The sequence below is a fragment of the Aspergillus alliaceus genome (assembly GCF_009176365.1).
Source record: "Aspergillus alliaceus strain CBS 536.65 unplaced genomic scaffold BDW43scaffold_41, whole genome shotgun sequence".
Taxonomy (NCBI): Eukaryota; Fungi; Ascomycota; class Eurotiomycetes; order Eurotiales; family Aspergillaceae; genus Aspergillus; species Aspergillus alliaceus.
The window spans coordinates 32,508-59,186 of record NW_022474724.1 but is presented as its reverse complement, the minus strand read 5'-3'; the positions used below and the strand labels follow the sequence as shown (position 1 = coordinate 59,186).

At 46.3% G+C, this 26,679-nt stretch overlaps 9 protein-coding genes across 9 annotated transcripts; 3 read left to right on the top strand and 6 right to left on the bottom strand.

Annotated features, from left to right (window-relative positions):
* Positions 1 to 598: 598 nt before the first annotated feature.
* On the bottom strand, positions 599 to 3,140 carry BDW43DRAFT_284948 (transcription factor domain-containing protein). The gene is made up of 3 exons (XM_032042891.1): positions 2,896 to 3,140; positions 1,641 to 2,802; positions 599 to 1,550 (listed from the first exon to the last, which is right to left on the bottom strand). The coding sequence occupies exons 1-3, from the start codon at positions 2,980 to 2,982 to the stop codon at positions 883 to 885; spliced, it is 1,917 nt and encodes a 638-aa protein (XP_031897398.1). The 5' UTR covers positions 2,983 to 3,140; the 3' UTR covers positions 599 to 882.
* Positions 3,141 to 3,507: 367 nt separating this feature from the next.
* BDW43DRAFT_313821 (uracil-DNA glycosylase) lies at positions 3,508 to 4,746 on the top strand (the record flags this gene model as incomplete). Its single annotated transcript, XM_032047682.1, has 3 exons — positions 3,508 to 3,869; positions 3,923 to 4,382; positions 4,450 to 4,746. 3 exons carry the CDS (start codon positions 3,508 to 3,510, stop codon positions 4,744 to 4,746), a joined length of 1,119 nt encoding a protein of 372 aa, XP_031897397.1.
* Positions 4,747 to 5,180: 434 nt separating this feature from the next.
* On the bottom strand, positions 5,181 to 7,276 carry pdiA (protein disulfide isomerase PDI1). The gene is made up of 4 exons (XM_032038585.1): positions 6,610 to 7,276; positions 6,175 to 6,553; positions 5,656 to 6,095; positions 5,181 to 5,600 (listed from the first exon to the last, which is right to left on the bottom strand). Exons 1-4 carry the CDS (start codon positions 6,981 to 6,983, stop codon positions 5,255 to 5,257), a joined length of 1,539 nt encoding a protein of 512 aa, XP_031897396.1. The 5' UTR covers positions 6,984 to 7,276; the 3' UTR covers positions 5,181 to 5,254.
* A 1,519-nt stretch (positions 7,277 to 8,795) lies between these two features.
* BDW43DRAFT_284930 (MFS transporter) lies at positions 8,796 to 11,355 on the bottom strand. Its single transcript, XM_032042890.1, has 3 exons — positions 11,136 to 11,355; positions 10,796 to 11,074; positions 8,796 to 10,708 (listed from the first exon to the last, which is right to left on the bottom strand). Exons 2-3 carry the CDS (start codon positions 10,944 to 10,946, stop codon positions 9,015 to 9,017), a joined length of 1,845 nt encoding a protein of 614 aa, XP_031897395.1. The 5' UTR covers positions 10,947 to 11,074; positions 11,136 to 11,355; the 3' UTR covers positions 8,796 to 9,014.
* Positions 11,356 to 12,392: 1,037 nt separating this feature from the next.
* Positions 12,393 to 15,770, top strand: BDW43DRAFT_302295 (mediator of RNA polymerase II transcription subunit 14; the record flags this gene model as incomplete). The annotated part of the gene is made up of 3 exons (XM_032045212.1): positions 12,393 to 13,085; positions 13,146 to 14,477; positions 14,514 to 15,770. The coding sequence occupies 3 exons, from the start codon at positions 12,393 to 12,395 to the stop codon at positions 15,768 to 15,770; spliced, it is 3,282 nt and encodes a 1,093-aa protein (XP_031897394.1).
* A 362-nt stretch (positions 15,771 to 16,132) lies between these two features.
* On the bottom strand, positions 16,133 to 19,006 carry BDW43DRAFT_159645 (DNA polymerase epsilon noncatalytic subunit). The gene has a single exon (XM_032038582.1). The coding sequence runs from the start codon at positions 18,752 to 18,754 to the stop codon at positions 16,496 to 16,498; it is 2,259 nt and encodes a 752-aa protein (XP_031897393.1). The 5' UTR covers positions 18,755 to 19,006; the 3' UTR covers positions 16,133 to 16,495.
* Position 19,007: 1 nt separating this feature from the next.
* BDW43DRAFT_159662 (SHNi-TPR domain-containing protein) lies at positions 19,008 to 20,776 on the top strand. Its single transcript, XM_032038583.1, has 2 exons — positions 19,008 to 20,224; positions 20,296 to 20,776. The coding sequence occupies exons 1-2, from the start codon at positions 19,151 to 19,153 to the stop codon at positions 20,584 to 20,586; spliced, it is 1,365 nt and encodes a 454-aa protein (XP_031897392.1). The 5' UTR covers positions 19,008 to 19,150; the 3' UTR covers positions 20,587 to 20,776.
* A 190-nt stretch (positions 20,777 to 20,966) lies between these two features.
* Positions 20,967 to 22,758, bottom strand: BDW43DRAFT_313815 (yippee zinc-binding/DNA-binding /Mis18, centromere assembly-domain-containing protein; the record flags this gene model as incomplete). Its single annotated transcript, XM_032047681.1, has 3 exons — positions 20,967 to 21,476; positions 22,301 to 22,358; positions 22,424 to 22,758. The coding sequence occupies 3 exons, from the start codon at positions 22,756 to 22,758 to the stop codon at positions 20,967 to 20,969; spliced, it is 903 nt and encodes a 300-aa protein (XP_031897391.1).
* A 524-nt stretch (positions 22,759 to 23,282) lies between these two features.
* Positions 23,283 to 26,202, bottom strand: BDW43DRAFT_159822 (cleavage polyadenylation factor subunit MPE1). The gene is made up of 4 exons (XM_032038584.1): positions 25,755 to 26,202; positions 25,251 to 25,551; positions 25,097 to 25,197; positions 23,283 to 25,030 (listed from the first exon to the last, which is right to left on the bottom strand). The coding sequence occupies exons 1-4, from the start codon at positions 25,924 to 25,926 to the stop codon at positions 23,700 to 23,702; spliced, it is 1,905 nt and encodes a 634-aa protein (XP_031897390.1). The 5' UTR covers positions 25,927 to 26,202; the 3' UTR covers positions 23,283 to 23,699.
* Positions 26,203 to 26,679: the final 477 nt, after the last annotated feature.

The window sequence follows — 26,679 nt, the reverse complement described above, 5'->3', positions numbered from 1 at the left end:
CTAACTGTAGTTATGTACATACCTATCTTAGTGGATAAGACCACCCTTGAACTAGGTCTCATTGGATGATTATGAGATCGGAACATTCCAAGACATCATGATGTATGTACATACCTTCTGAGAAGGGAGGAGGTACAATCATAAGGAGACCAATAATAACAAGGATAGGCAGAGGGAAGAAGAAACAATGATGAGGTACCTACTGCCAGCCAACTTTCGCCTCTTTCTCTCTCTATTCTAATAATACCACAAAAGGAGGAAGATAGAAACGGGGCGGGAGAAATTTGGTCACATTATCATCCCTGTCTAATGAGTAAGTATTACTTACGTGCGACTCCACTCTAAGCCCTAAGCAGATTGTCAGACTCGTTAGCCGGGTTGATCCCTCATAATGAAAGTACGGAACGTCATAATTAGTCAATGGTCCTCCTTTCCACCTCCGCTTCTGGCTCCTTTACCCCTTGTGAAGTGATAGTAGACTGTAGGCTCGCACCGTAGATCCTATTCGACTGGAATCGCCAACGGTAAATGCCTAGGGACTAAAGAAGTAATTCACAGAGTATAGACATCGTATTTATTGACACGAGATAGTTAAGATGGCATCCTCAAGATATGTACAGGATAAGATCTAGCACATGAAGTAAGTATGCATCGGGAAAGGCAACTAGATCGGAGTCGCTAGAAAAGTAAAGGAGGCCTCAGGGCCCCGCTGATGAGGATCGGCACTGACTCCAACAAAATGCCTTCTCTACAAATGAGACGCCGTAAAACCGCCAGGCCTGAGCAAATGCTGTTCTCCAACCTTACTTCATAAGAGAGTTACCGGTGTCGCCCTTCTCACATGTTCTTATTTGGGTACGCGGTTTCGTATGCTATTAGTATTCAGGGCCAGAAAACCGGGTCCCAGAAGTTTGTAGGTAACGATAAATTCAAGAAATCTCCGAAGAGCATATCAATATCAGATAAGCCCTCGGCTTCGGAGCTTTGCAAGCTATTGCTTGACGTGTCTAAGGATCCGTGAGTTAAGGAAATTTGTGTGGTAGAAGGCACGTCACTGAGACGATCATCACTCTGGTAGGTTGGGGGCGGTAAGGTTGATATGGCATCTCTAGGGTCAATGGCAACGTTTCCCGATCCTGACGGTTGATTGGCGTCTTGATTGGATCCGTGATGCATAAGGTCCAAACCGTCAACCTGGTGTAGGGCTCTTCGTCCTAGCCGTGCCATGGCTTCTGCAGAATACCAGGGCTTCCCCAAGGCTTCCAGAAGCGTACAGCAAGATTCCAAGCTAGCTTTGGCTCGATCAAAATGTGTGATGAGCTTGCTTGAGCGGATCTGCTGGTACGATACGCTCATAGAAAGTGCGAGCGCATATGGAACAATGGGAAGTGGAGGTAGATCTTGCGAACATTCAGTGGCTACGATGGAGTGTATTCGAATAGCCGAAAGACCTTGACGGATATATGAAGGCTTAGAACCGTCAGGATGGTTAGATACTTTGTATCTACATGAAAGGATGCCCACAGCATGATAGAAAAGCTCTAGGATGCCTATTCACTTAGTCAACTTAAGGAGAACGAAAGGAGGTCATAAGAGGTGCAGGGGCGACAGATTATGATTAAAAGAGACTAGACACTCACCAAGGGTAGCAAAGTCCAGATCTTGTCTAACATTATCACCCATAATTTCTTCGAAAGTTGGAAAGCCCGTCTCCCATCCAACCGTATGATCTGAGGTTGGCCTATAGAATGCAATCACGTGGGAGAGCAAATCGGAAATTGCAAACCAAGCATCAAAAGCAGTCCTTTCATGGGAGGGTTTGAGCCCGGGCTTTTCAATACCAATATCAGGGTCTGCAAGAAGAACAGGGCGGCCGCCCATACAAGCATGCAGTTTGTCTAGGGCCCACAAGCACCAAAAGAGGCTCGTCGAAAATTCCCCTGGTACTTGACCAGGCCGGTCGAGATGCAGGCCGACCGTCTGCGCCTGGTGAATGGCCTGGCAAAGGTGCATGGAGGCCGCCTCTGCTCCTTCATAACCCTCGCAATGCAAGGACATTAGTGCTAACGTGCGAATACGAGTAATCCGGTCGGACTCAAGCCCCTCATTGAGAGCGATTACAAGGCCTCTGTATAACTCAGAGCAGAACTGGCGTGATGTCATGAGAGGTCCATAAGTGGTGAGCCGAAGCCAAGGACCGGCCGCTTGGTCTTTCGCAGCAACAAGACAAATTGCCCTTTCCAAGAAAACTGATGTCGTACCTCCAGATTGGGAAAGAAGGAACGACTCCTCATCGACAATTGGTAGAATGTGATTAACCCTGCAGAAATAAATGGAGACCAAGCGGTCTCTTGTCGAAAGAGGGAGACGCTCACAAGTTTTAAGGGCTGATGCATACCGCTGGTGCAACAAATTCGCAACATATTGCGACCCGACGGGTTCGGATGAATAGCCTGATGCAACAGTAAACGCATCGGAGGTTGTTCCTATACCTCCTGCATCGCTGCGCGTAGCTGGGGAGCCAATCCAGAGGCCAATCCGGTCTCGAAGCTGACTTTCGCATGAGACGTCGAGCCTTTCCCGAATCACAGCTTCCGGATTAAGATCTCCCACGAAACGCTCTGTTCGGGTGAAATCTGTAGGCACTGGGTGGGTGACCCTTGAGCTGGTCTGTGTACTAGGGTACGAGGAACTAATAGATTGGTGATTTATAGGACCGAACTCATTTTGTTCGATGGGATGGCTTGACCTTTGCTGGTTTTGGACTTGGCTGTTTTGCATACCTAGATGGCGGCAGCGTTTCTTTTTACGACAGTTGAGCTAGCTTAGCTTCAAATTTTGATAACCTGCTTTACATTCCACGGCCCCTAGTGAACCACGCATACACAGACGCACCTTTCTTCGTTGGCAAAGAGCGCACGCTCTCAAGGCTCTAGTGCGACGCTGCGATTGGGGTGTGTCGGCGAGCCAAATGAGTTCCATCTTGTAAGAATAAGTATGAAAGTGGATAGCTATATTTGGTAGAGGTACAATAAGTCGCTATGGATGCATGTACTGCGTCAGGTAGTATCATGCTGATATGTAGTATCAAGAAGCATTGCGCTTTCAAATTTCCGATGATTGGTTTGAATCGATTGAGCTCGGACCTAGTACGACTAGCGCTACTATTTGTAGTATGGGCTTTCTAGTAAGTTACTAACTACAGAACGACGGGGGCGGGTCAGTGACCCGTCCGGCCAACTGCGGGACCGAAAAGAGGTTAGTGTCCAACTGCCAGTGAATACATTTAAGTAGAACCTGCCAAGCCCTGTCAATCTACGCGCGCGATTGACGCGTTGCACCCGTACGGAGTCTGTACAATATCTCAAATCCGGTGAGTATTATATCCGACAGATATCACCATTGCTATCATCGCGTTCTTCAATCCGAATTGCTAGATACCCTAGCCAAAACTCGCCTCAGCTTTTTCTACGTCCAAAAAAACACGTCGATTGCCTACCCGACAGCATGTCCAGTCCAGCAGGTCCGAAACGCAATGCTAATCATTTGACCACTCCACCGGTTGACACGAAGAAGCCGAAGAATGGCAGCATCACATCCTTCTTCCGTCCTCCTAAGGCCAAGTCTGCCGAATCCAAATCAACGTCCACCCTCTCGTCCAGCTTCAATAAACAAAAATGGGTAGCGTCGTTAACCCCGGAACAGAGGGAGCTCCTGCAGCTTGAAATCGAAACGTTAGATGAGAGCTGGCTGTCTCAGCTGAAAGAAGAGTTAGTGACACCCGAATTCCTAGCGTTAAAACGTTTCCTCCAAAAGGAAAAGCAGTCTGGGGCAAAGATATTTCCCCCAGAGAATGAAATCTATTCTTGGTACAGTACCATGTAAAGCCTTGACAAACAGAACCTCTCTTACACTGCTCTAGGTCCCGACATACCCCCCTTCACAAGGTGAAGGTAGTGATTGTCGGGCAGGACCCGTACCACAACGACAACCAAGCACACGGTTTAGCATTCTCAGTCCGGCCTCCGACTCCTGCCCCTCCCTCCCTGGTCAACATATACACGGGTATAAAAAATGACTACCCATCCTTTCAACGACCCCCTAACAAGGGAGGTCTTCTAACCATATGGGCTGAGCGCGGGGTATTGATGCTCAACACCTGCCTAACAGTCCGCGCGCACCAGCCTGCTAGTCATTCGAACAAAGGGTGGGAACGCTTCACTCAGAGAGCAATTGATACGGTAGCCAGAGTGCGATCTCGCGGAGTGGTCTTTCTTGCATGGGGTACACCTGCAGGGAAGCGTGTAGCAGGCATTAACCGACAGAAGCATTCCGTGCTTCAATCAGTACATCCTAGTCCTCTCAGTGCATCTAGAGGCTTTGTGAGTATATTAGTACACATGCTTTATATGATATTGTCACCTATAGCTAACGCAGGTCAAATTTTAGTTTACCAACGGACATTTCAAAAAGTGCAACGAGTGGTTGGCTACACGTTATGGTCCAGACGAGGTCATCGATTGGAGTCTGACGTCGGGAACAAAGACTAGCGTCCCCCTTGCTACAATTCAAAGCCCTTCTGCCCCGGCTGAAAAACCAGCGGACTCTGTTACAAAGATATCTGATCCACAAGCCTCAAATACGCCCGACAGAACAACCCAGCCCATGAAATCCCAAACTACAGATGAGTTCGATGACGATGTCGATGCCCTCGAAGCTTTAGTGGCAGCAGAGACTGCAAGCTAAGTTTCCGTGAAGCCCACTCCAAAATATCACGTCGAATTCAATACCTTGCAAATCCTTTGATTGCAACATGCTCATAAAATTCAATGAAAATCGATTCGCCTCTACAGCATTTGTGGCTTTCGTGGATATATGGGTGGACTGCGTTCGGTTTGGATGGGGGATTCTATTGCCTATAAGCCTACTTAGCCCAATACGCTTTTTCTCTAAGACTTGGATTTTGTCCTCTCTTCGTTACACTTACGGAAATTCTTTCTGATATTCGTGATGTATTGCTCGATCGCAGAACATACATTAGAATTTGTCCCGTCGAAAGTGGCATTAAGCCTATCCAGTAATGCTGAAAAAAAGGGGCAAAAATAGGCACCGAAAACTAGTACGAAAAATCGCAAATAGGATAACAGACCGTTTTAGCAGGTGCTGCACAAGATTACATATAAAATGGCCGAGATTGTTCAACTGCTGGTAGAATACAACATCTCATAAATTTGAATATCATGCCAGATGAATTTCACAATTCATCGTGCTCGGCCTTGTCATCGCTAGCAGAAGCAGGAGTCTCAGACTCGTCGGAAGTACTCGTAGTCTCGGTGGCACCGCCACTTTCCTGTTCCTCCTTTGAGCCGATATCAATCTTGTGCTTGCCATTCTCCTTGACAAAGTTCGCTAGATCCTCGACAGTACGAGGGCCTTCATATTCAACAGGAGAATCCTTGGCACCGGCCGGGTAGAGCTTGATGGTGGGGAAGCCTGTGATGGAGTCTGGAACATCATTGGCAGTTGCGTCAATCTTAGCGATGGTGACTTCAGGGATATTGCTATAAAGACCCGCGAGCTCCTCATACTTGGGGGCAAGGCTATCGAAGAATTGGTTAGGCTCACAATACCGAGTAATGTGATTTGATAACTTACGCCTTGCAGTGTCCGCACCATGGTGCATAGAATTCAAGAAGAACATCCTTCTCGTTGTCAATGACGAGATCCTTGTAGGAGTGGGCTACTACAACTGTCACAGGACCCTCCTGGGTCTCAGGGATAGCCTCGGACTTAATACTGGGCTCCACATTACCATCAAGAACATCCTGAATAAATTTACCGATATCCTTGGCCTTGACTTCTTTCGACTGGTCGTAGGGGTACTTGGCATTCTTTTCAGGATCTTGGATAGCGAATGCAGGGAACTTGGAGGGGTCGAGATTGAGATTGCCGGCATGAGCACCAAACATCTTAGCGTCGATGGTGACAATGTTGATCGCACCCTTATGTTTCTCGGCGACTGGTTTGAATTCCTCGGCGAACTTCTCACGCTCTTCCTTGGTTTCGGAGAAAATGTAGGCCAGTGGGATGCCAGCCTTCAATGAATTCAAAGGTCAGGAACTTGTTATAATGCACTACACACTGTTGCAAGGGATCGCGACGCCCATGACATACCGTGATATATCCAGAGTAAGTCTCTGGGCCAAGCTCGCCCACCAAGGGTGTGCTAGCAGTCTTTACCCAGCTGAGAAGAGCATCCTGCTCGATCTCCCCATCATAGATAGCCTTTCTCTCATCAAAGTCTTTGTACAGAATAATTGAAGGCTGCTTGGCACCCTCCGCCTTAGCAATAGCTGCATCATTTGTCATGGCGAAGAGATAGTTGTCTCTCTGGGACTCGGCAAAAGTGGTGAAAATGTCATTGGCCGCCTGGTCGTCAGACGGGATGTAGCCAATAACGACAATTTTGTCCATAGTCTTAATTTCTTCAATATTTTCTGCTGTGACAGCGGATACAGCGGGAAGCGACTGCTTCACCATGTATGAGACAATACTGAAGCTAGAGTCAATATCCTTTGGACAAGAAGTTAACGGGCAGGTGTCACTTACGCCTCGGTCTGACGAGCCCCCTGGTAAGGTTTGACAGAATCATGACCACGGAAAATCTTGAGGGTGGGATACCCTTCCACTCCTTGATCACGACAAATATCCTCTTCCGCAGTGCAGTCAATCTTGACCAACGGAATGTTCTTTTCTTTCAATTCAGTCGCAGCCTCCTCATACTTAGGAGCGAGAGCCTTGCAATGGCCACACCAGGGAGCATAGAACTCGGCCAGAACTAGGTCATGTTCCTTGATGAATCCATCGAATGTGTCCTTAGTAAGTGAAATAACATCGGAGGGAGCTTCAGCTTTTTCATCAGTGGCAGAAGCTACAGCACAAGCTCCAAGAAGGCTCAAAGCCCAGAGTGCGAACGACCGCATAGTGTCGCAATTTTGTCAAATAATAAAGTGGATCTTCAAAGGGGGCGTGTTGACTGTCTACGCGGACAGCAGGGTACAAAGAATAGCCTTGAAAGAGGTCTTCAAATGGTGCCAGCGCTTCCCGGTCCCCCTCGGTAAAGAGGTAATGATGAGGAATGCGTGGAAGGGGGAAAGAAGGAGAAGAGAGGTGATGAGAATCTGTGGGAGGTGAATAGGTGAAATGTCGAGTTAAGTAGTGACCTTGGTATGGAGAAGCAGTTAAGGACAGTTTGTTCTTTCTGCAGTCAGCTGGCACCTGGGCAACCTGACTGGCCTGTTGGGTCCCGCCTCGTATGGGACACAGCAAGGGACTACCTGTAAGAAACCCAGATACCATGGGCCTTACTAGACTCGGGAAGCGCCCCACAACAATAACAGCCGTCGGGCAAACTGGGGGGGGGCGCCAGTACAAGTAGGAAGTACTCTTCTGTAGTAACTTGGTTTACCCAGGAACTATGTTTTTGTTTTCTTTATTATCATTACTTTCTTTGTTTCTTCTCCATTTATATCCAGATTTGGCTGTAGGTGATACTGGACATCTAGGCAAGTAATACATGATGGCTCCCAACTTAGAGTAATTTGCCATTATCTATTCATAACTGAGCAAATTAAACCTTTTGTTTCCTAGGTACTACTGGATGTGTGAAAGAAAGACGGAAGAATAACAATAAAAAAACAAGCTGCTTTTTTTCAGTAATGTGAAAGTGGGGGAACACTTGAGCTTAAATTCCATTTACTAGCATCACATTGCTAGGTTTGATCTAGAATTGATACGTACAGTGTACTGTATGTACATACCTCCAGGCTCCAGGGCAGCTGGTAAGAACTCGTCCGGTAATACACTCATAATATAGAGTACATCTGACTAATTTTATTGGGTTCATATAGTTAGTTAGCACTGCCTTACCCAAGACACTACCTACCCACAGGTAGTAGGTACCTATTCTTTTCTCCATGGCAAGGTGCATGGTAACTAACTGGTCCTGGTAACGTTAGTTATGGTCCATACTAGTTAGTAAGCGCTGAACTCCTGAATTGTCACGTAGGCGCTAGTCAAGGACTAATTTCTTGCCTAGATCAATGTAGTTAACTACAGTAGACATGCTTATATAACAGACTATAGTTAGTCAGAACTTCGTTTCGCAGTTAGAACAACTAATCTACACGTATGAAGTATAGAAATATAGGTACTAATACTATCCCTTCGTCCATCATTGGAAATCAAGATCATTTTAGCGCGGTATTGACTAAGCTATATTCTATAGACATAGCTACGCTGTATGTAGGGATACTTTCTAGAGATATAAAATAGAACGTAGTCCTTAATTTTTTCTTATCTGACTTATTTATATTGTTATGTAATCCCTAGAGCATAGAATAGTTGTGAATCAATATCGGAAGATGCCAGAGTACCTTAGTATAACCACCCTGCAAATCGCTGTGGCTGTGGGGAAATATGTTAAATTGCAGTCCAGGGAACCGCGGGTAGGTGTGCCTAACAAAATAGCCCTTCAACAGTACTGCCGCATACGTGGCATTCCAAAATTCGGCAGACCACTAGGTAACTACTCTGTAATTACCTACTACCCGTTGTACTACAAATAATGAATTTGATAAAGGGGACAGCATGTATCATTACTGCATATATAGATACTACTTAGCAGTTACATGTATGCATTGGAAAGTAGTATACTTATCCTCTCGACTGTTAATCTAGGCATTCTTTTTTTCGCAAATTTACAGGTGATAAATCTTCAAAGATAAAATTTCATTGCACATGCTAGCTCCTTCCCGTTTGCTGTTTCCTTTTATCAAAGGTCTCAATGCCGATTGTATTCTGCAAAAACTTTCTTTATCGGGCTCCTGGACAAGTGGTGGCTATCTAAAACAGACGGGAGTGGGTGTAAATTGCTCGGAGTACATTCAATTAGGTAGGAAGATAATTATAGTATTCCAATGTAGTAGCCTGCCAGGAAATTGTGTAACTCGTCATCACCCACTCTGCGCGGCGGCATCTTCATTATCATGTCGACCACAAGAAACCGACCCATATCTAGGCGCGCAGGACTTTTGGCTACCCTCCAGTTCAGCTGATAATGCAAGTGCGTCCCGTTTTCCTCGGTCCACATCCACAAGAAGCATGAGCGGTAGTGGAAGTATTATCAAAATCGCAAGAAAGACAAATGCAGGTCTAATCTCTCCGTAGCGGTCTGTGATCATGCCAACGATAGCTGGGCCAAATATGCTCGAACCCTTATCAGTGATAGCGTAAAGGGCGTAAAAAGCTGCTTCGTATCCGGGTGGTATCAACTCCCCAAAAAAGCTCCGGCAATAAGAAGATAGTCCACCCATAACCAGCCCATACACGACACTGAGGGGAAACATCTCCCATGGCTGTTGGAGACCAAGATATCCAAGATCTCTGATTGCAGGAATAAACCCGAGAATCCCATAGAGCGGGACGAGTTCGAATAAGACAATGCATGCAATAATAGTTTGTGATGCGCGAAGATTGAGCGCCCGCGATATGTAACTCCAGGAAAATGCACCAAAGACCCCGGCAAGCATTGCTACCACGTTAATCATACCCAGTGCGGCAGGCTGCATATCCAGCTGGGTTTTGGCAAAAAGCACGGCCGTGCCACTGACAGTGGCAATTCCGTCGCTGAGAAGAAACCATGACGCAAGGAACAACAGGATATCCTTTAAACGACGTGTCCGAACTACTGTCCGGCCTAGTGCTTTCCAAGCATAAAGAATGTAGCCAGGCCATGAACGATGTTGTCTTCCGTCTTGGGCACACGGTAACGGTGGACCAGGACGAGGCCGTAGCCAAAGTGCTGCCGGGATCGTAAAAACAAGCCACCACAATCCAATCAAAAAGAGGACAAGTCTCAGGGAGAATGTTGTTTGATGCGTGCCGATAACAACCAAGATACAGAGTATCTGTAGTAGTACAGCGCCAATATAACCAATTCCAATTCCATATGAAGAGATCATCGTAGAGAGCTCTAGCTCTTGCGACGCCCCCTTAAGAGACACGGGGGCCGCATCCGCCACGGCCGTTCTATTATCGACTTGGTTTGCATAGAGTAAAGGCGTCGTGGCCTCATTGGCATGGTTGCGAGTGTTGTCTAAGGCATTATCCTCTAGTAAGCCTTGACGGGATATTCCATCATTGCCTCCAAGTAAAGATGGATGATGACGAACTATAAGCGGTAAAAATGAATTCAAGAGTACAAATGATGCACCAAAACAGGTATTTGCTATAACCGCAAACAGAGCCCCAAGAAGATAAACTTTTGGTACAACTGAGAGAAATAACATTGTAGAAATGGAACCGACAACGGCGAAAATCAGCAGAAAGAGTTTACGGTAACTCCCGTGGTCTGCAGCACCTGACATAGATATTATCAGGACGGCTTGGACTAAGACACTCACCGAGAATGTATACATGGCGAAGCTAGCAGTGTTAATCTCAACGCCAAAAATGTAAACAACACACTGGCTTGCGCCCAGTATATCACGGCCCTGGTACAACATATTGATGGCGCTTTGGTCCACGGTCTCATGTGGCGATAACTGTTGCGGACCTTTCCATGTTGCCCGGCACGGAGTCACTTTGTCGGATAGGAGAACGCCACGATCTCGAGCCATTTGCTCTAGTGTAATAGGGAGGAAAGACCCTAAGACATAAGACAAGATTAGATAGAGCACAAGGAAGCAAGCAACGGGAACACATGGTCGGATGCGTTGTTCGGCATCGTACATACCCATAGCACATACTGTGAAAACCTCAGCTGCCCAGCCATAGCTATACCACCCCGCAATTTCCTTCCTACTTGTCGGGCGAGTGTCATCGCCTGGGTATTGTGGAAGTAATAGGCCTTCACCTCCCCGCATACTGCTTTCGGGATAAGTCATTTATGATCATATCCCCAAAATAATAAATATCGATGAATTCGGAGGAAATGGCCGTCAAACTAATTGCTCTTCCGCACCTTCAGGATTGCTAGCGGATCGGTCGCATACCATAGGGTCAGAGGCGAGGACTAAAAGAGGTCAGAGGAAGCAACTGGAAAAGAACCGTGCTTTTATTGTACGCTTACTTACCTTTGAATTTCGCTATATGGTATGGTCGACTGATAACTGGAGAAGGAGTCTTCCGGGAGGTGAGAAGATTCGTAAGTGATATTTGTGTTGTTAAAGACGTGCTATTAAGGAACTTGATAGTTAGTAGACAGGTATGTAAGATATGAAAATCCTGCTGATCAGAGTTGTTGTAGCATTAATTTAGCTAGGGCAAAGAGTCCAACCCAGGAGCAAATAGTAAGGAAAGTATGAGAGCGGAGTGGCTTACCAAGGATCCTTTGAGATTAGCCTTTGTGTTACGAAGTACATAAGTGCATTACATTACCTTACCGATTACCATGCAAAGAAGCAGTTTATTGGCAGATCCGTATCTAGTGTAATTCAAACCAAGCCTTCTCTATGGATTATCAGATACTGTAATTACCTTACAGCTCAGTACAAATACCCTTTACTTCTAGAATCATAGTGGGGACTCAACCATGTTTCATAAGGCAGAAAGGCATCAACCCATCAGCCACTGAGGCTGCTCCCGTGCCCCATGCATTCGCATTGCATGGCGCGGGCTCTCATCTTCAAACGATTCACCTACCACATTCCCTCAAGACTTCTGTGCTGGTATGAACAGTTACACCTTCAGAACCTGTGTTCCTCTAATGACAGTACCTGTTGAAATCCTTACATGTCTTCTAGTTTCTCGATTTCATCGTGACAATTTTACCCTGATCTCACCTCAGCTCCCACCTCTGTGCTTTCCATTTTCATTTATCTTCTTGAATGTTTTCACCCTAGATACTCAGTTATATCATTGCCTTTAACTGCTATTAGTGACGCGGGCGCTTGCCACAACTTTCCAATTATATATCATATTCGATCGGAAAACCTGCATAGCTATTGTCTCAGTTGAAAGCAATTGAATCTCAAGAGCAGGATTTTCCCTTCTTGCTTGGTTTTACACCCCTTCCCTCCACTGCTCTTTACTCCGTCAGTCAATTGAATATACACACGCGACAAAGCTGACTTTGACGACCATTGCAACACTACTTGGGTACCGCTACGACCACTGAAAGTTGAGATATTCTGCGCTTTGACCAGACATACATGGCATTGCGCTGAGACTTTCGATTGGAACATAAGTCTCCATCTCCTGCTTCCCTTCCTGCCCCAGGCGCTATCTTGAAATCGAAACAGAGTATAGCCATTAGGTCAGTCGCCTTTGCTGCGCAGAGGGTGAAGGAGGGGAGGGCTTCGAAAGACAAAGTCACCAGTTTATGTCTAGATATGCCGGGGGTCGTTATGGACAATGCAAATTTCGGTGAAGCCGGACAAGGGCCAGCTGCCAACAATCCCTGGAATGGTATGCCACCTTCGACTGTCAGTGCCGATAGGCATTCAGTTTTAGGCGATGCACATAATAGACGACTTCATATCAATGGGATGACGAGGGGTACGGAATTGACCGACACCTCTGCGGCCAATGTTATCTCAACGAATTCTGCGAATCTACCAGAGTTGCCACATATAACGCAAGGCTTTTTCCCGTTCTCGAAATTGATTAATAGATCCGTGCAGCAATGCTGGAATGATCTTTCTGACTTGATCGCAGAAATGGCAGAGATCCAAGTCTCACCCCAGGACTCGAGTTCACTGCAACTACCTACCAGTGGGAAGCCACTGGGAAACCAGACCCCAGAAAACCTCCTGAAAAAATCGCGGGTCCTTGACTTTGCACATGCTAAGCGCGCAGAGTTCATCAAACTCCTTGTTTTGTCTCAATGGAGCCGACAAGCAGCCGATGTTAGCAAACTTATTGACCTACAAAATTTCATCCGTACTCGTCACCAGGCCTACATGAGCGCTCTACAATGGGTTGGTGACATGAAACGAGATTTGGTGCAAGCGCAAGTAGCCAATCCGGATTTGAAAACGGCTCTTGAGGTCCTGTCTATTGGTAAAGTATTGTCAATGTCAGATGTGCGCTCCATCTTTCTTCTGCTGCTTTTTAAGATCCTATGTTAACTTCTTACCACCTAGCTTGGATATAAACCACCCAGGCCGTTAACAGGCAAAGGCACACTCAAAAGATTACAGAAAATAAACCGGATTATCAGCGTGAGACTGGCTTTATACGACCTAGTTCCTCACGCCTTTCAAACTTACAGTATTCACGATGGCCGAGTCACATTTGCTGTGCCGAATGAGTTTGAACTCGATCTTTCAATCGGGCAAGAAGACGAGTCTTCCCAACTATACTTCGTCGACATACGTTTTCTTTTCACTCCATCGTCACCGATTCCCAAAGGTCGGACTCTCGATGAATTTGATATTAAAATCAATGATTCACTCCGAAATGGCGGCCTGACCGGATGTTTCGACTTATTGCATAGTCTTGTGCTTACCAATAAAGTAAATATACTTTTTAGGCAAGCCATGGAATTGGCACGGGGCGTCTGGTCCGATGTCTTACACGTTGAACTGTTACATCGAACGCTCGTTGTAAATTATTGGGCGCAAAAAGTTGGAGCTAAAAGTTGGCTAGAAATTGGAATCAAGAGCGGCCATCAATGTGGTGAAAAAGATGGCTCCACGTATCCTTATCTGGGCTTGCGCTGGATGAAGGACGGGCAAGAAGTTAACAGTGAGGACATCGAGTTCAACACAGAGAACCTTTCTGTGGAGTGTATTTTGCGGAGCGTCATTGCGCTGCATATATCTCACATACTCTCTTCCGCATACCGCATCATGAGCGAAAATTTACTCTATTCTGCCGGCAAATTGTCTTTGCGAGCTCAATTAAATAGAACCGAGCCTGGAGACTGTGAAATGAGCATCCAGCTTACGCCGTCCAGATATCTTCGAGTTTCTATTGAGCCAATGTCGGGAGCAAGTATTATATCGGCTACTCCCAGCGTTCAAGAGCGACTTGATAATGATCGCAGCTCTGACAGATCTTCCGCTGAGGATATAGTCACCCGTGTTGCACGACTTCGTTGTATTGCTGCGATAGATGAGATTGAATCGAGTGTCAGGATGTTGGGCTTTGAAACAGTGAATCCAAGGAGTTTAAAGATCGATTTTCGGAGGATGTTTCCGAGCAATGTCCTGCGATTTTCTTTTTTCTGGCACCATCTCTGGGAACGTAACTGGATTGTAGCAGCGACAAGCAGCATGGATGGTGATAACTGGTGGGTGGTGCAGCTTCAAACGGCAACTACAGCAGAAGGTTATTCAGCCTTCAATGCAAGCAACCATAGTTCGTCCAGTCTTCGTTCAGCGCAGGTCATCGGGACATTCCCCCCTAAAATTCAACATGTCGGCTACCCATCCTTGGCGAATTTATGGCATTATCTTTCTGGTATTTTAGCAGTCCATGCCAATGCGCGCTATCTAGTGGATTTGCAGTCTGTTGATTTCTATCCTCCTCCGCAAAGACTGGTGATTGAATCAGACCTTCGTGTCCCTGAAATCTTCATCCGCTACAGAGCGGCAAATATTCCCCAAGCACTTCGAATAGTCTTGCCTTGTGGGTTGAAGAAGAGAGTTCGTATCAAAGACACTATTCGTCTTGCATTTCATGGGATCGACCCTCACAAGAAGGTTGCCACGATGATCGCTTACGGGAACCTATTGATACCGACCAAATCTTTCAACGCTTTGATCTCGAGATGGGACCACTCGCTAGTTTTCCAGAAAAGAGGCACTGGGTTTGCTATCCGTTTGCTCGCCCCAGCTGGCCGTCCTGTCATAACCGAACTTATGGAAAATTTGCAAAGACTTGAATGTGTTCTGTCCATTTTTGAGAGCCTTCAGCGAAAGAAAATGGAGCCTCAATCCCTATCGCTATCACATGTTACTTTTGCTTATGGCCCTGAGAAAGACCTCCTCGCCACCCTCAATATTGAAACATCCATGCTGTCAAGCCACACTGAGTTTGACCCCAATGTTGTCGCGTCTCAATCACAGTCACTATTTCACCTACGCATTGGTGTATCTCTTGAGTATCCAAATCCTCATCGTCGTATTCAGAATTCTCTTGAGTCCACATTGAATCATAGTGCCGCCGATGCGGGTCTAGACACTGTGGCTGAACTTCTCATCCTTACACTTCCCTTGATGCGAGCCCTGGACCGAATGTTAGTCAACCCATCCTATCAACAGCAAATAAGGATGCAGGTGACTGTTCGCAATGCGAAGACATTCCAGATTCACTTCCCTGCACAGAAATTCCACTTTCAGTTAGCGGCTACTCATCATCGCAGTCACGTGGTTTGGATTCTAAGAGAGTTAAGCAAGCCAGGGGAAGGATCAAGCCACGATCAGCTCAAGTTGAGGCTTCAGGAAAGGTTGTATAATTCGAATGGCGATGGCTGGAGAGGATTGGGTAACGGAGTTGTTGCAGAGATTGACAAAGTTGGAAATCTCCTGGCAGAGCTTGACAAATGCTTTGTGGCTAGCGGCACTCTAGGTTATGAATTCCCCAGTTCTGAGGTGAAATTCAACGGCTCGAAAAGTTTTGGTCAACACTTGACAGAAGAGAATGGACACCCTGAAAGCATGCTCCATGAATCAGCAAGATTGGTAACTGCACCAAGCAACACAAGCATTCAGCACAAGGCCGGTGTTACCATGCAAAATGCAGATATAATCATGATTGACTAGAGACTTGGACTTTCTGGCATATTTGTTTGCCTTTTTTGAGTCGCTAGATTCTCAGGAATATATAAGCAAAAAGTTTTGCGTCCCTTCCCTTCGGTCTGCAATCTCTTCCTGGGTGTTCACAACCACATTGCTTGGGTATGTTACTGCAGTTGCAGTTGTAGTTACGTGTACAAATGATTTGTTTCGCATGATTTCCCTTCTCGCCCAGCTGCTCTAACCGGTTATGATTTATATAAGGTGGTTTCCATTGGTTGCATATTGAAGCAGGAGAACTAAGCTCGATTAATGCAATATTATATTGTGGTGTTTGCACGGCGTAATTAGGAGGGATTTTGTTTTTATTTATTTTTATCTTTGGTTATTCCTCACATCCGACATTGGCCTAGACTCTTCACTGTACCAGCATTCCTCTGTTTTTCCTCTTCGTGAGCGATCTTGCTACTGATGACTACTTACTGAGCTGATTACGGACATCAGTAGTCCTTGTTGAACACGTCGAATCATAATCTCATATACAATATCTTGTTTCCACAGGTGAGCATAGGTTGATAGAGAACTATGCTGTCGCTTTATAGAATCACATTAAGAGTCTAGCCCAAACCGCAACTTTGATCCATACTGACATGCCTTACGGTTTCTATTTCATCATTACATTAGTCTCGTTCTTGCCATCATAAAACACGACATGCAAGATGTTGACTTATGCCCGCCTTTGTGGCCACTGGCTAATAGTGCGTCTCTCTCACCCTTCCTCGGTTCCTGAAAACATCATATTCAACCCATCTCACAGATGAAAGGTCACCTTCAGGGATAAGCCTCCCAGGATTCATCACATGGCACCCTTCATAAGTCATACAAAACGGCGCAGCTTCAGGATCTGCTAGAATAAAGCTCGAAGGCAAGGGGTATAGCTGCAAGGAAGACGCATAATCCCATAAGATGGGTCGTAGCGAGAGGGGGAAGGGTGACATGGTGCCTTGATCCAGTATTGTCTTGACAAGTTTTCGAGACATATGAACGGCTGAAGAGACTGAATAAGACTCGGCTCCTATTCGTGGGGTCCTAGCCTCAGTCAAGCTTCCAGGAGATGCAATGTCCTTTTGATTACCCGTCGCGTCATCTATTGCTGTAAAATTGTCCATATCCTGCCCAATGCTTATTGCGTTGCGTCTCAGTCGACCTGAAATGTCATCACGAACTATAGCGATGTCATGGACTGGTCCAAATAGGGTGATGTGTGATGGATTCGTAGTCCAAATAGCTTCGCCCATAGGTTCGGACGTTTGGGAACGGTCTGACTCTGCATTGGCCGTAGCAAATGCACGTTTCACCCTCGATGTGAACAGTTCTGGAACCGCCTGGCGTGGGATAGTGGCAGCAGCACCAGCTGAAAAGGCAGATGACCAGGGATCATTGTCGCCTGGCACGAATATGAATGTAGAGCGCTGTAACAATGAGGGGAATTCAGATAATATCATAGCGAGCGAGTCAAAATATTCTTTGTACTCAATACCACCTGCCTGACCCCCACCATTGATCATGACCTTTTGGACGAAGTTCCCAATTAAAATGAAAACAGTCGGTCGTTCTCCTAGTGATAAATCACTGTACAGACCAAAAAGTCTCTTTAGTGCATCCAAAGTTTTGACATGATCGAGGTTGACCTCGCCCATGATTGCTATTTTGGTGCGGCGGGAGCCATCTTTGCCCCCGTGCAAGTCTCGCAGACATTTCGCCTGGATCTGTCTCATACGATGCCCCTGTGCACGCTCGCTTCCAACCCCCAGGAAGTCTACCCAGCCAAAGCCCCCGCTAGAGCTCACTTCTGCGGCATTTTGTTTATTAGTCCCTAGAGACAAGTCTCGTCTCTCGCAGGGAGGTCCACAGATAGAGACTCCGACAAATCTACCCCCAATAGCACCCCCAATCCCACTATTTCCACCCAATGTTGACCCCTTCATAGTTTCTTCCTCTTCATAGATCCCATCAATAAGCACAATCATCCCGGGCGCGAACCAAGCACCATCTTCAGGTATCATCCGTGCATGACTCAGTTCTAAGGCAATGCTCCCCGTCAAATCGGTAAGAGACAGATCACCCGTGGGGGAAACTGAGAGCATCCCGAGCAATAGATGGGAGGTACCACTCCTGCCGAGCAGGTTTGCAATTGGAGTGAGCTTATAGCATTGGTTAGCAGCGAAGGACGACGACGGTCGTGATAGTAAAGCTACACTGGAAGAGCCCAGTGTCACTTGAAAAGATTCGTTTCGGAGCAAGCGCTGGTAGATCACGTTATAACGATCCCGGAACAATGCAGTCTTATGGCAGGGCTGCGGAAACAGAGAAGGTTTCGACTTGGCAGCCTCAAAATATTTCTTGTCAGCGTTGTAGGTCAAGCGAGGAATATCAAATGCATCGACGACCTTGATCCAACTTCTCGGGTGTGCCGGCAGGTCTGAGTCTCCCTGTTCCCGGTCTTCCAGCGTCGTTGCCGCGCAGGGCGATAACTGTATATCTAAATGCGCTCTGCCCCTATACTGGTTTAAAACCCTCAGAGACACGTCATCTGGTGTAGCGGCCTTGCCAATGATAACCCTACCGCCGCTCATATTCCCTTCAATGGTCTGTAGGATTGTTTTCAGCGAGGCACCTTTGCCTTCTTCTATAATAACGCCTCCTCCGGCTTTTTTCCAGCTTTTAGCCACCTCGTCCAATACTCGTTCTGCGAGGCCTTCTTCGCGCCATCCTGACCCACAATTCCTGCCCACGAAGGTAGCTAGAGTCTGTAGTGCAGATGATGAAATCGTCAGGTTGTGTTTCCGAGTAAACGTACGGAAAGCCACAGGCCGAAGAGTAGAGGGGGGAAGTAAGATGGGCAGTATAGATGTCCTCGCGGTAAGATGATTGGATTTGTTTTTTCGCAAAGGGTGTGCGGGAGATCCAAATGCAGGTGATGAAGAAACTAGATCCGAATCCATCATCATATGAGTATTCGCATGTATCTATTGATATCTGATATCGTGGGGTCCGTTGTAACTGCTTTTGATTATTCGGCTGGCACCATGGGGGTTTACTCTATTTGCACAATTTGTCGATCTCGCCGTGATATTGTGTTGACTGCCAATGAGTACCTGAAATTAGATTGGTAGACGCGTGATCACGCCTGCCGAAAGACGCGACCCGTGCGGGTCCAGACTCTTGGCTCCTCGATCACTTATCTTGTATTAAACCCATGAATTCTTCTTTTTTCCTGCAGACCTAAATCCTCGCTGCGTAGGGATTATTTATTCGCTTCTATTGTTTCCGGTGTTTACCTACCTTAGACCATCAACAACCTCGGTTTTCAGGAACGACCGTATCCCACACCAAACACTGCGACAATGACAGAGCATGTCCCTACTGAAGTGATCGCCACAACGCTGCCTAATAATGCCGGGGATATGAGGGCGCATTTAGCAGATTTAACTAAGCGGGCTGCCGCTAAGGATGCTGTCAAAGATTTCAACGCAGCTGCTGAGCTCTACTCTGAGGCTACGGAACTCCAGGCTAGGTTGAATGGGGAATTGTCCCTTAACAACGCTGATCTCCTTTACGCTTATGGGAAAGCCCTCTATAACGTAGCTGTGAGCAAGAGTGATGTCCTTGGGACCAAAGTGGCTGGGGAGAATCAGACACAGACACATGACGCGCTTACTGAGGATGCTTCTCTGTCTCGGGCAACTTCTGCTAGTGACCACCTTGTTCATAATTCAATCGCCAGTGGACTAGCTCAGAAGGAGATGCTTGGGGAGAAGGCACAGTCTCAGAATGTCGAGAACAAGCCATATTTTCAATTCACAGGCGATGAGAACTTCGACGCCTCTGATTCCGAGGATGGGGATAAAGGCGAAGGGGCTGAAGAAGACGAAGACGATTTTGCTAATGCTTTTGAGGTGCTTGATCTAGCTCGTATACTCTACCTTAAGCAATTAGATGCAGCGGAAGAAGAACGTGGAAAAGGCAAAGCCACAGGTCTGCCTTCGCATGTCAAACATATCAAGGAACGCCTCGCAGACACATACGATCTTCAGGCTGAGATCTCGCTAGAAGCTGAACGATTCACAGATGCAGTGGCTGACCTCAGAACGGCGCTGGAATTAAGGCTATCACTGTTCCCAATGGAGGATCCTTCTATCGCCGAATGCCATTACAAGCTTTCGCTCGCCTTGGAGTTTGCATCTGTCAACAAGGCAGATGATAGCCCTGATTATACTGACGGCCATGGAAAGATTCATGAAGAAATGAGAAAGGAGGCGGCTAGTCAAATGGAAAAAGCGATCGAAAGTTGTCGAGTAAGAATGGCACAAGAACAAAAGCTACTGGATGACGATAGCACACTAGAGGAAGATAAAGCGACAGCTATGAGAAGAAAAGTGGCCAATGTGAAGGACATAATAACAGACATGGAGCAAAGGGTAAGTTTCTTTATAGCCACCGCATTTTTAAAGGCCCTCCATGACAACACAGACATCTAACTAGTCAACAGCTTATTGACCTAAAGCGCCCATCGGTGTCTCTTGAAGACCATGAGAAGAGGAATGAAGCTGTGTTGAAAGGCATCTTGGGTCAAATAGTAGGACAGTCACCCGCAGAACAGAGGGTACAGTTGGACAAAGTCACGAAAGAAGCCAATGACCTTTCTGCTTTTGTCAAGCGGAGGTCAGGTAATAACCATCAACCCGGATATGCGCAGAAGCGCTCGGCTCAGGAACAAGACCAAGGAGAAGAAGGTTCGAAGAGAGCACGGGTCGGCAGCACAAGCGGTCCCAGTTCATAAGCAGTTCTATTAGTTCCTGCTGCGTTAGCCTTCACTCAGCTTCGCCCTTGGTCATCCACTTGGCGCTTCTGTCGGGCTATGGTTTGTTTCACCTGGAAAAAAAAAGACTGGATCTAGTCTGGCGCGATATTTGGCCTTTTTCTTTCTCTCCTTTTCTCTTTCTTTTCCTTTCTCTCTTTTTGGTTTTTTGTTAAACAGAAAAGATACCCAATCCAGCATATATTTGGGTTATGGACGCTCGAAAATGAATTCGCGACCCTTCTAGCTTAAACATTACAATTATGAAATCCTTTAGAGGCTAACTATGAAGAATTTTTTGTTATTGGAGGCAAGATGGATAACGGGGTATCAAGATGCGACAGTTGGTATAGCAGTAGCGTTCAGGGCGTGATACCGAAAATTGACGGATGACGGTCTAGTTTGCGGCTTCGCCGTCGGATAGCCAGGCCAGGACTCCAAACACCAGCGAACAGATCTTCACATTCATCTTCGTCCTGGCTATCGAACTCCACACGATCGCCCGATACCTCGAGGTCCAAGGGCCGCAGTCCAGGTAATGCAATAGGGTCGGCATATGAAGCTGACTCCCATGAGGAAGACGTCATAGTCCGTTTCGTTTCCAAAATAAATTTGCCAACCTTGTAACGTTGCGATTCCTCCTCGGCGGCAACATATTTCCATCCAAGCACACTGCCGCAAAAAGCACAACTGATGTCACTAACTGTATGAGCACCGGTGACTAGTTGACGCGATACGGGGTTCTGTATTATGGTATTTGGGAGTGAATCTGTCGGTGAGGACGTTGTACCGAGGGATACTGCACAAGCGATAGGTTCCGCAGACACTAGATACGCGCGGCCATGGCGACCGGTAAACCCTTTACTGATTATCTGGGACGTTAAACATAAATCTGTTGCGCAACGCGAACATCGAATATAAGATATGTGGCCACTTAGGTATTTCTTGTCCATAGACAAAGTTTGGACAGGCGCGTTGGGGGAGGGCGAACACCCCGCATTGCGCTTTCGGGAACGGAACACGGTCGGTGGGAGAAGGAATTTGGGGAACATGGGGAGCAATATATGATTGCAGAGTTATGTGTTGTGGTTAATTTACGAAGTATAGAAGTGGAGCAGCTGGGACTTGAGAATCAATCCCACTGTAGTTTGGGTTTAGGTGGTATACGGAATAATCCATAAAGAAATAACCTCGTATATATTTATAACTAGAGTGTCATACTGAGGTCATACCACCCTTTTTGTCCAACCCAACACCCGACTGGAGCCGAGACCTCGGGAGGAACTACAATATGCATTCTCATAGACCACCAAGCGTACCTGACTTCAAATACACTGTAGCCTACCTTATGGATAAGCAACTAGCCATTGTCACAATGATCCCCGCATATCGACCGTGATTTCCATTGACCGCGGAAGGCAAGCCATTTACCGTTACCACTGCTTCAAGAAACAAAACATTAATTATGGTAGACAACGTATAATGCATTCCATGCCGCCTCATGTTCAAAAGATAGTAGAAAACTGCCGCCGCACTTCTAGACTTCCGCACTCAAAAAAAGCCACTTAGCACTAAGAGAAGAATCGAGACAACCCCTAGTATTCCATGGTTGTAGTGTTGTCAAGCTAAACCCACACCATCCCAGGTTCCTTACAACTTCGAGCTCTGTTGCATCCTGCGAACGCGGAATACATACAATGATCTGGGAGCACCCAAATTCTGAGAGACCTGCAAGCTCAAAAAGGGCAATCAACCTAATGAGTCGTGAGTCTCTATTGTATTCCATGGTGACATGCCTATAAACCCGAGGTAAACATACCCAGTCTTGAGGCCTTGCCCTAGTGCACGTTCCCCGAAAAATATAAATAGAGCGCGCTCCTCATTCAACTCGGTCACGAATCCTCGGTAGATACAATCGCTTGTATAATCCAGAACCTCAACCCAGTCTTGAAGTTGGCTATGCTCATAACTTAAACTGCTCGGTTGTGCCTGGTACGCATCTACCCCAAGCAACTCTTGTCTAGAGAATCTCCCCTCACCAAGGAAAATCACAGACAGTGTGTCACAGAAGAGCCTCTCACACTCTCCCGGGATAGTATGCGTTGCCTCCCCTTTATGTTCCGGTACAATGGTGCCCGAGAACCCGCTCTCCATTCTCGGACGAATGGAGAGATCAAGGGAAGGTCTTGGAGACAAAGTTTTCGACCCTGAGGGGACCTCAGGGATACCACTGGGCCCCTGTAGAATATAGTAGCACGACATCAGCACTATTGACAGAGCCTGCGTTATTTAGACATACCGGCCCCAGTCGTAGTGTAATAGTGGAAACCATTAACTGTCGATGTTGACGTTTTGACACTGTAGCAGCTTGCAAGTACAGTTGTCTGGGGAGCTTTGTCAGAAAATCGCTGTAGATGGTTGTACGTATTACTATTGTTGTTCATAAACTTAGCCATTGCGGTGGTTGAGGTGGCCTAGAGGAAGGGATTATTGGGTATAATTCTTTGCATAGATGGGTTAGGAATGGTAGCGAGAGGTTCACGAAAACCAACTAGGAAGGGAGGGTCTGATTGGCAACGTAAGGTGATTACGATCAAAGAGTAGCTAAGATGTATTGACAATAAGTTTACTGCTGGGCAGTTATTTGTAGTTTGTCAGCCGATGTTGCAGACGATTGAAAGGGGGTTAACTTTGGGCCGCTGTTGGCCATTATTAATTAGTCAAGATGATGATACGGAGTACGGTCATCTGACTTGGTTGTGGATATAGTCACGTGTCAATAAACTACCCTTCTGAAGGATGTGGTAAACCTACGTCTTGGATTGTCTATCATAACTAGAATCAATCTTGCAAGGTCTCTTGGCAATCATGGCTGTTGCGAGACGTCGCCCGATTTTAGCCCAACTCAGGTAATACATGATCAATGCAACGACTTATAGTGTATACATCACATATGTAGAATATACAGGCAAGAAAGATACTACATGTGAAAAGAGAAGAGTAGTTCCCACACACAGAATATGCTCCGTAACTCCCAAGCCGGCATGGACCCAAAGTAACAAAGGGGAAACATCGCCTGGATCCCTACAAGGAGCTTAAAGCTCCCGATAATCACTAGGCCTTATCCTCCGATATCTTGCTTGATGACGTTGTGGGTTGACAGGCTGACGAAAGTATGCCGTATCTTCCTCTCTGGCATAGGGGGTGCTAAATGTGGTCCGCTGTTGGTTTGAAAAATGGCCTATACTTGGCGTCTGTGCGAAGCCTATATTCTGTTGCATATTCCCTGCCATGTGATTAATGGGAAACATGTTCATTGGAGTATCGCCCACGCCATTGAACATATTCGCTGCGCCATACCCAGAATGGACTGTACCATTTGTGCTGTCGCCATATAGGTCGCCTTGGAGCGGGTTAAAATTCATACCACTCATAGCATTCCAGGATTGGCCGATGCCGTTGGGGTAATTATTCGACGAAGGCAAGCCCACAGGATTCATGTATCCCATTCCTTCTCCAACGAAACCAGTATCAGGAAAAGACATGGAAGGAATGCCCTGGCTCTGCATAAAATTGAGTCCACTAAAAGGCATTTGATGACCAAAAGAAAGCGACTGAAATCCGGTAGAAGGATCCTTGAGTTGTGAGGGTGGGGTTTCAGTTGGCTTATGATGATCTTCGGCTTTCTGTTTCTTCTGTGTGAAACCTGAGTCTGACTCTTCGGTAAGCCCATCAACAGGACCATCCTCTGCAGGCCTTTTCTTGAAATGCTTCGACAAAACTGCCCTAGGCGAGGCTAGCGATGGCGCCTCTGCTTTGCTATTTAAGTCATCACCCGAGGAAGATGTTTTGTTTGTTGGTGGATTTTCTTGAGTAGCCGATTGCTTCTCCTTCTCTTTCTTTGAATCGGCTTTCTCGATCTCATAAACCTTGGTCTTTGAGATGGCATCATCGTCCGCAGATAGATTATCCAGTAGGACACCTTCAGTTCCACATCCAGGGCAGACGAAATCGCTTTCAATTAAGGCATTTGTAATACAGTCATTGCAGTAAGTTCTGTGGCAGCAAGGCGTTTTTGTGGGCTCTAAGAACATCCGTTTATCAATTGGACATTCTAGCCCACGTGCTTGCAACTCCTTGCTGTATTCTGCTGCCGCAGCTTCTGCTGCCGCCGCCGCCGAGGCCTTAGCCTTTTCTTGATACAATTCCCAGGCTGCCTTGTCTGGTTTGGCAATGACAAAATCACCATCAGCATTAACCATAACGCCTGTATTCTTTAGATCTTCACTAGAGCCATCTATTGTGAGTGAATCGGGCTTGTCAACTTTCGTTTGAAGAGAGCGAGGTATGCCAGTTGACCGCTTCACTCGATACTTGCCATCGAATTTAGGATCATTGTTAGTCGGGCACGCTTGGATCCAGTGACCTGAAAATATTTTAGCCAACTTTCGTCATCAAAATTGTCACCAATCCCAAAATGCACATGACACACCTTTTTCACGGCAGCGATAACAAAGGTATCCGGGAGGTGGAGGATGGTCGGGGACATTAATAGATTTGCCTCTTCCGCGACCGAATGGGACAGGTGTAGCACTGTGGATATTTATCAACGTCTGAAATCGTGTGTATGAACAGAGCATGCTCACTTTGCCATCTCTTGTTGTTGTTCTTTCCATTGATTGGCCTGCAGGTTAAAAAGTGCGTTTATCTTCTCTTCTTCGGTCTGCGCATTGTTAAGCTCTAGGACGCCATTGCTGACTGTATTGCTAGAATGGGACACTGTTCGACTTGACGAAGCTTGGTCATTACGAGGAGCATTGCGCGCATTGACTGGCATTTTGCCGGATACATAACGAGTAGCACCGCCTTTGCCAGGTCGTGATGCAGGTAGTCTGCGAGCTATGACAGAAGTCGAACGAGGTATAATCGTGGTGTCGTCATCGTACTCTGAGGCATAAACATACGTTAGCTGCTTGTTTTCCTACTCTCCCTCCCTTTCTCTCCCTTCCTCTATTCGTGGCTATTCCTTCTCATTCTTTCATTCTTTCTTCTTCCTTTTTCTAACCCCCACCCCCTTTCTTTTCCTTCTCGTGATTGGCAACATGCAAAGGAAGATATGGAGTGGAGAATAATTGGCTCGTTCAACTTACCTTCCCCAGTATCTTCATTGTAGATAGACAGCTCGAAATCGGTTCCGTCACCCAGCCTACTCTGATTGATAATTTCACGTTTCAATTCAAAGACAGAGATACCGGTACCATCAAAAGTTACCCTTGAGGGTTCTTTCTGAGATTTGAACTTGAAGTGAACAGAGGATGACATTGTATTCAATTGGACGTCCAATGAAAGTGTTTGCGAATGTAATTAGATGAAACTTAAGGGGTATCGCTTTCGCAACAAAAGAAACAAGAAAGAGTAGGAAAAGAAAGGAAGCAAGCAACACTGGGAAAGGTGCGGCAAAATCGCCGATAACAGATTATGACTCGAAAATCCTCTTTGATATAAGACCCTGGAGATTGAAAGCCCAATATCTATTGACGATATTGCCCGAACTCATGAACTCATAGACTCTTGTTGAATGCTGGCATACAAACAAGACCAATTCTGAATGAATACAAAACGGGACAGTTTGCGGTTCTGCAATAAACAAAGTGAGTTGAAATGGGAGAGATAAATTTTGTGTGCTTCGCTTTGGTGAAAGCCTTATACATTCAACGAATGAATCTGAGCTTTCCAGTTTCACTTTGATTGCAGTCTGTAACTTGGAAGTTGTAGAGCAGGATGAGGAGCTTTCCTTTTTTCTTTCCTTTCCTTTCTTCGAACTCTTATTAGAAAGTACAGTTCTTGCACGTGTGAAGAGACGAGCAGCTGATACTTAAGCAATATTAAAAAGTAAATGAAACTTGGGGCAGGTTGTGTATTGAGAGACTGCAGGCCATCAGTGTCGCGCGACGATACACCTGACCAGCCAAGAGGCGATTACAACCAGAACTTAGACCGAGTGTACAACGACGAGTGCATATATTTGAAAAAGAATCGCAGAAGATCCACAGAGAGTAAACTGTGTCGCCCAAG

What these genes read in the sequence shown, in the direction of transcription:
- BDW43DRAFT_284930 (XM_032042890.1), bottom strand. Translation starts at nt 10,946, where the DNA reads ATGACTTATCCCGAAAGCAGTATGCGGGGAGGTGAAGGCCTATTACTT. An exon ending in TTTCACAGTATGTGCTATGG is followed by an intron (nt 10,709 to 10,795) that starts GTATGTACGATG and finishes CTTATGTCTTAG; the next exon opens with GGTCTTTCCTCCCTATTACA.
- BDW43DRAFT_159662 (XM_032038583.1), top strand. Translation starts at nt 19,151, where the DNA reads ATGACAGAGCATGTCCCTACTGAAGTGATCGCCACAACGCTGCCTAAT. An exon ending in TAACAGACATGGAGCAAAGG is followed by an intron (nt 20,225 to 20,295) that starts GTAAGTTTCTTT and finishes ACTAGTCAACAG; the next exon opens with CTTATTGACCTAAAGCGCCC.
- BDW43DRAFT_159822 (XM_032038584.1), bottom strand. Translation starts at nt 25,926, where the DNA reads ATGTCATCCTCTGTTCACTTCAAGTTCAAATCTCAGAAAGAACCCTCA. An exon ending in CAATGAAGATACTGGGGAAG is followed by an intron (nt 25,552 to 25,754) that starts GTAAGTTGAACG and finishes TTTATGCCTCAG; the next exon opens with AGTACGATGACGACACCACG. An exon ending in TTATCGCTGCCGTGAAAAAG is followed by an intron (nt 25,031 to 25,096) that starts GTGTGTCATGTG and finishes AAATATTTTCAG; the next exon opens with GTCACTGGATCCAAGCGTGC.
- pdiA (XM_032038585.1), bottom strand. Translation starts at nt 6,983, where the DNA reads ATGCGGTCGTTCGCACTCTGGGCTTTGAGCCTTCTTGGAGCTTGTGCT. An exon ending in CTTACTCTGGATATATCACG is followed by an intron (nt 6,096 to 6,174) that starts GTATGTCATGGG and finishes AATTCATTGAAG; the next exon opens with GCTGGCATCCCACTGGCCTA. An exon ending in TGGTGCGGACACTGCAAGGC is followed by an intron (nt 5,601 to 5,655) that starts GTAAGTTATCAA and finishes ATTCTTCGATAG; the next exon opens with CCTTGCCCCCAAGTATGAGG.
- BDW43DRAFT_284948 (XM_032042891.1), bottom strand. Translation starts at nt 2,982, where the DNA reads ATGGAACTCATTTGGCTCGCCGACACACCCCAATCGCAGCGTCGCACT. An exon ending in CTCTTTGCCAACGAAGAAAG is followed by an intron (nt 2,803 to 2,895) that starts GTGCGTCTGTGT and finishes TGTCGTAAAAAG; the next exon opens with AAACGCTGCCGCCATCTAGG. An exon ending in TCTGGACTTTGCTACCCTTG is followed by an intron (nt 1,551 to 1,640) that starts GTGAGTGTCTAG and finishes CTAAGTGAATAG; the next exon opens with GCATCCTAGAGCTTTTCTAT.
- BDW43DRAFT_159645 (XM_032038582.1), bottom strand. Translation starts at nt 18,754, where the DNA reads ATGATGATGGATTCGGATCTAGTTTCTTCATCACCTGCATTTGGATCT.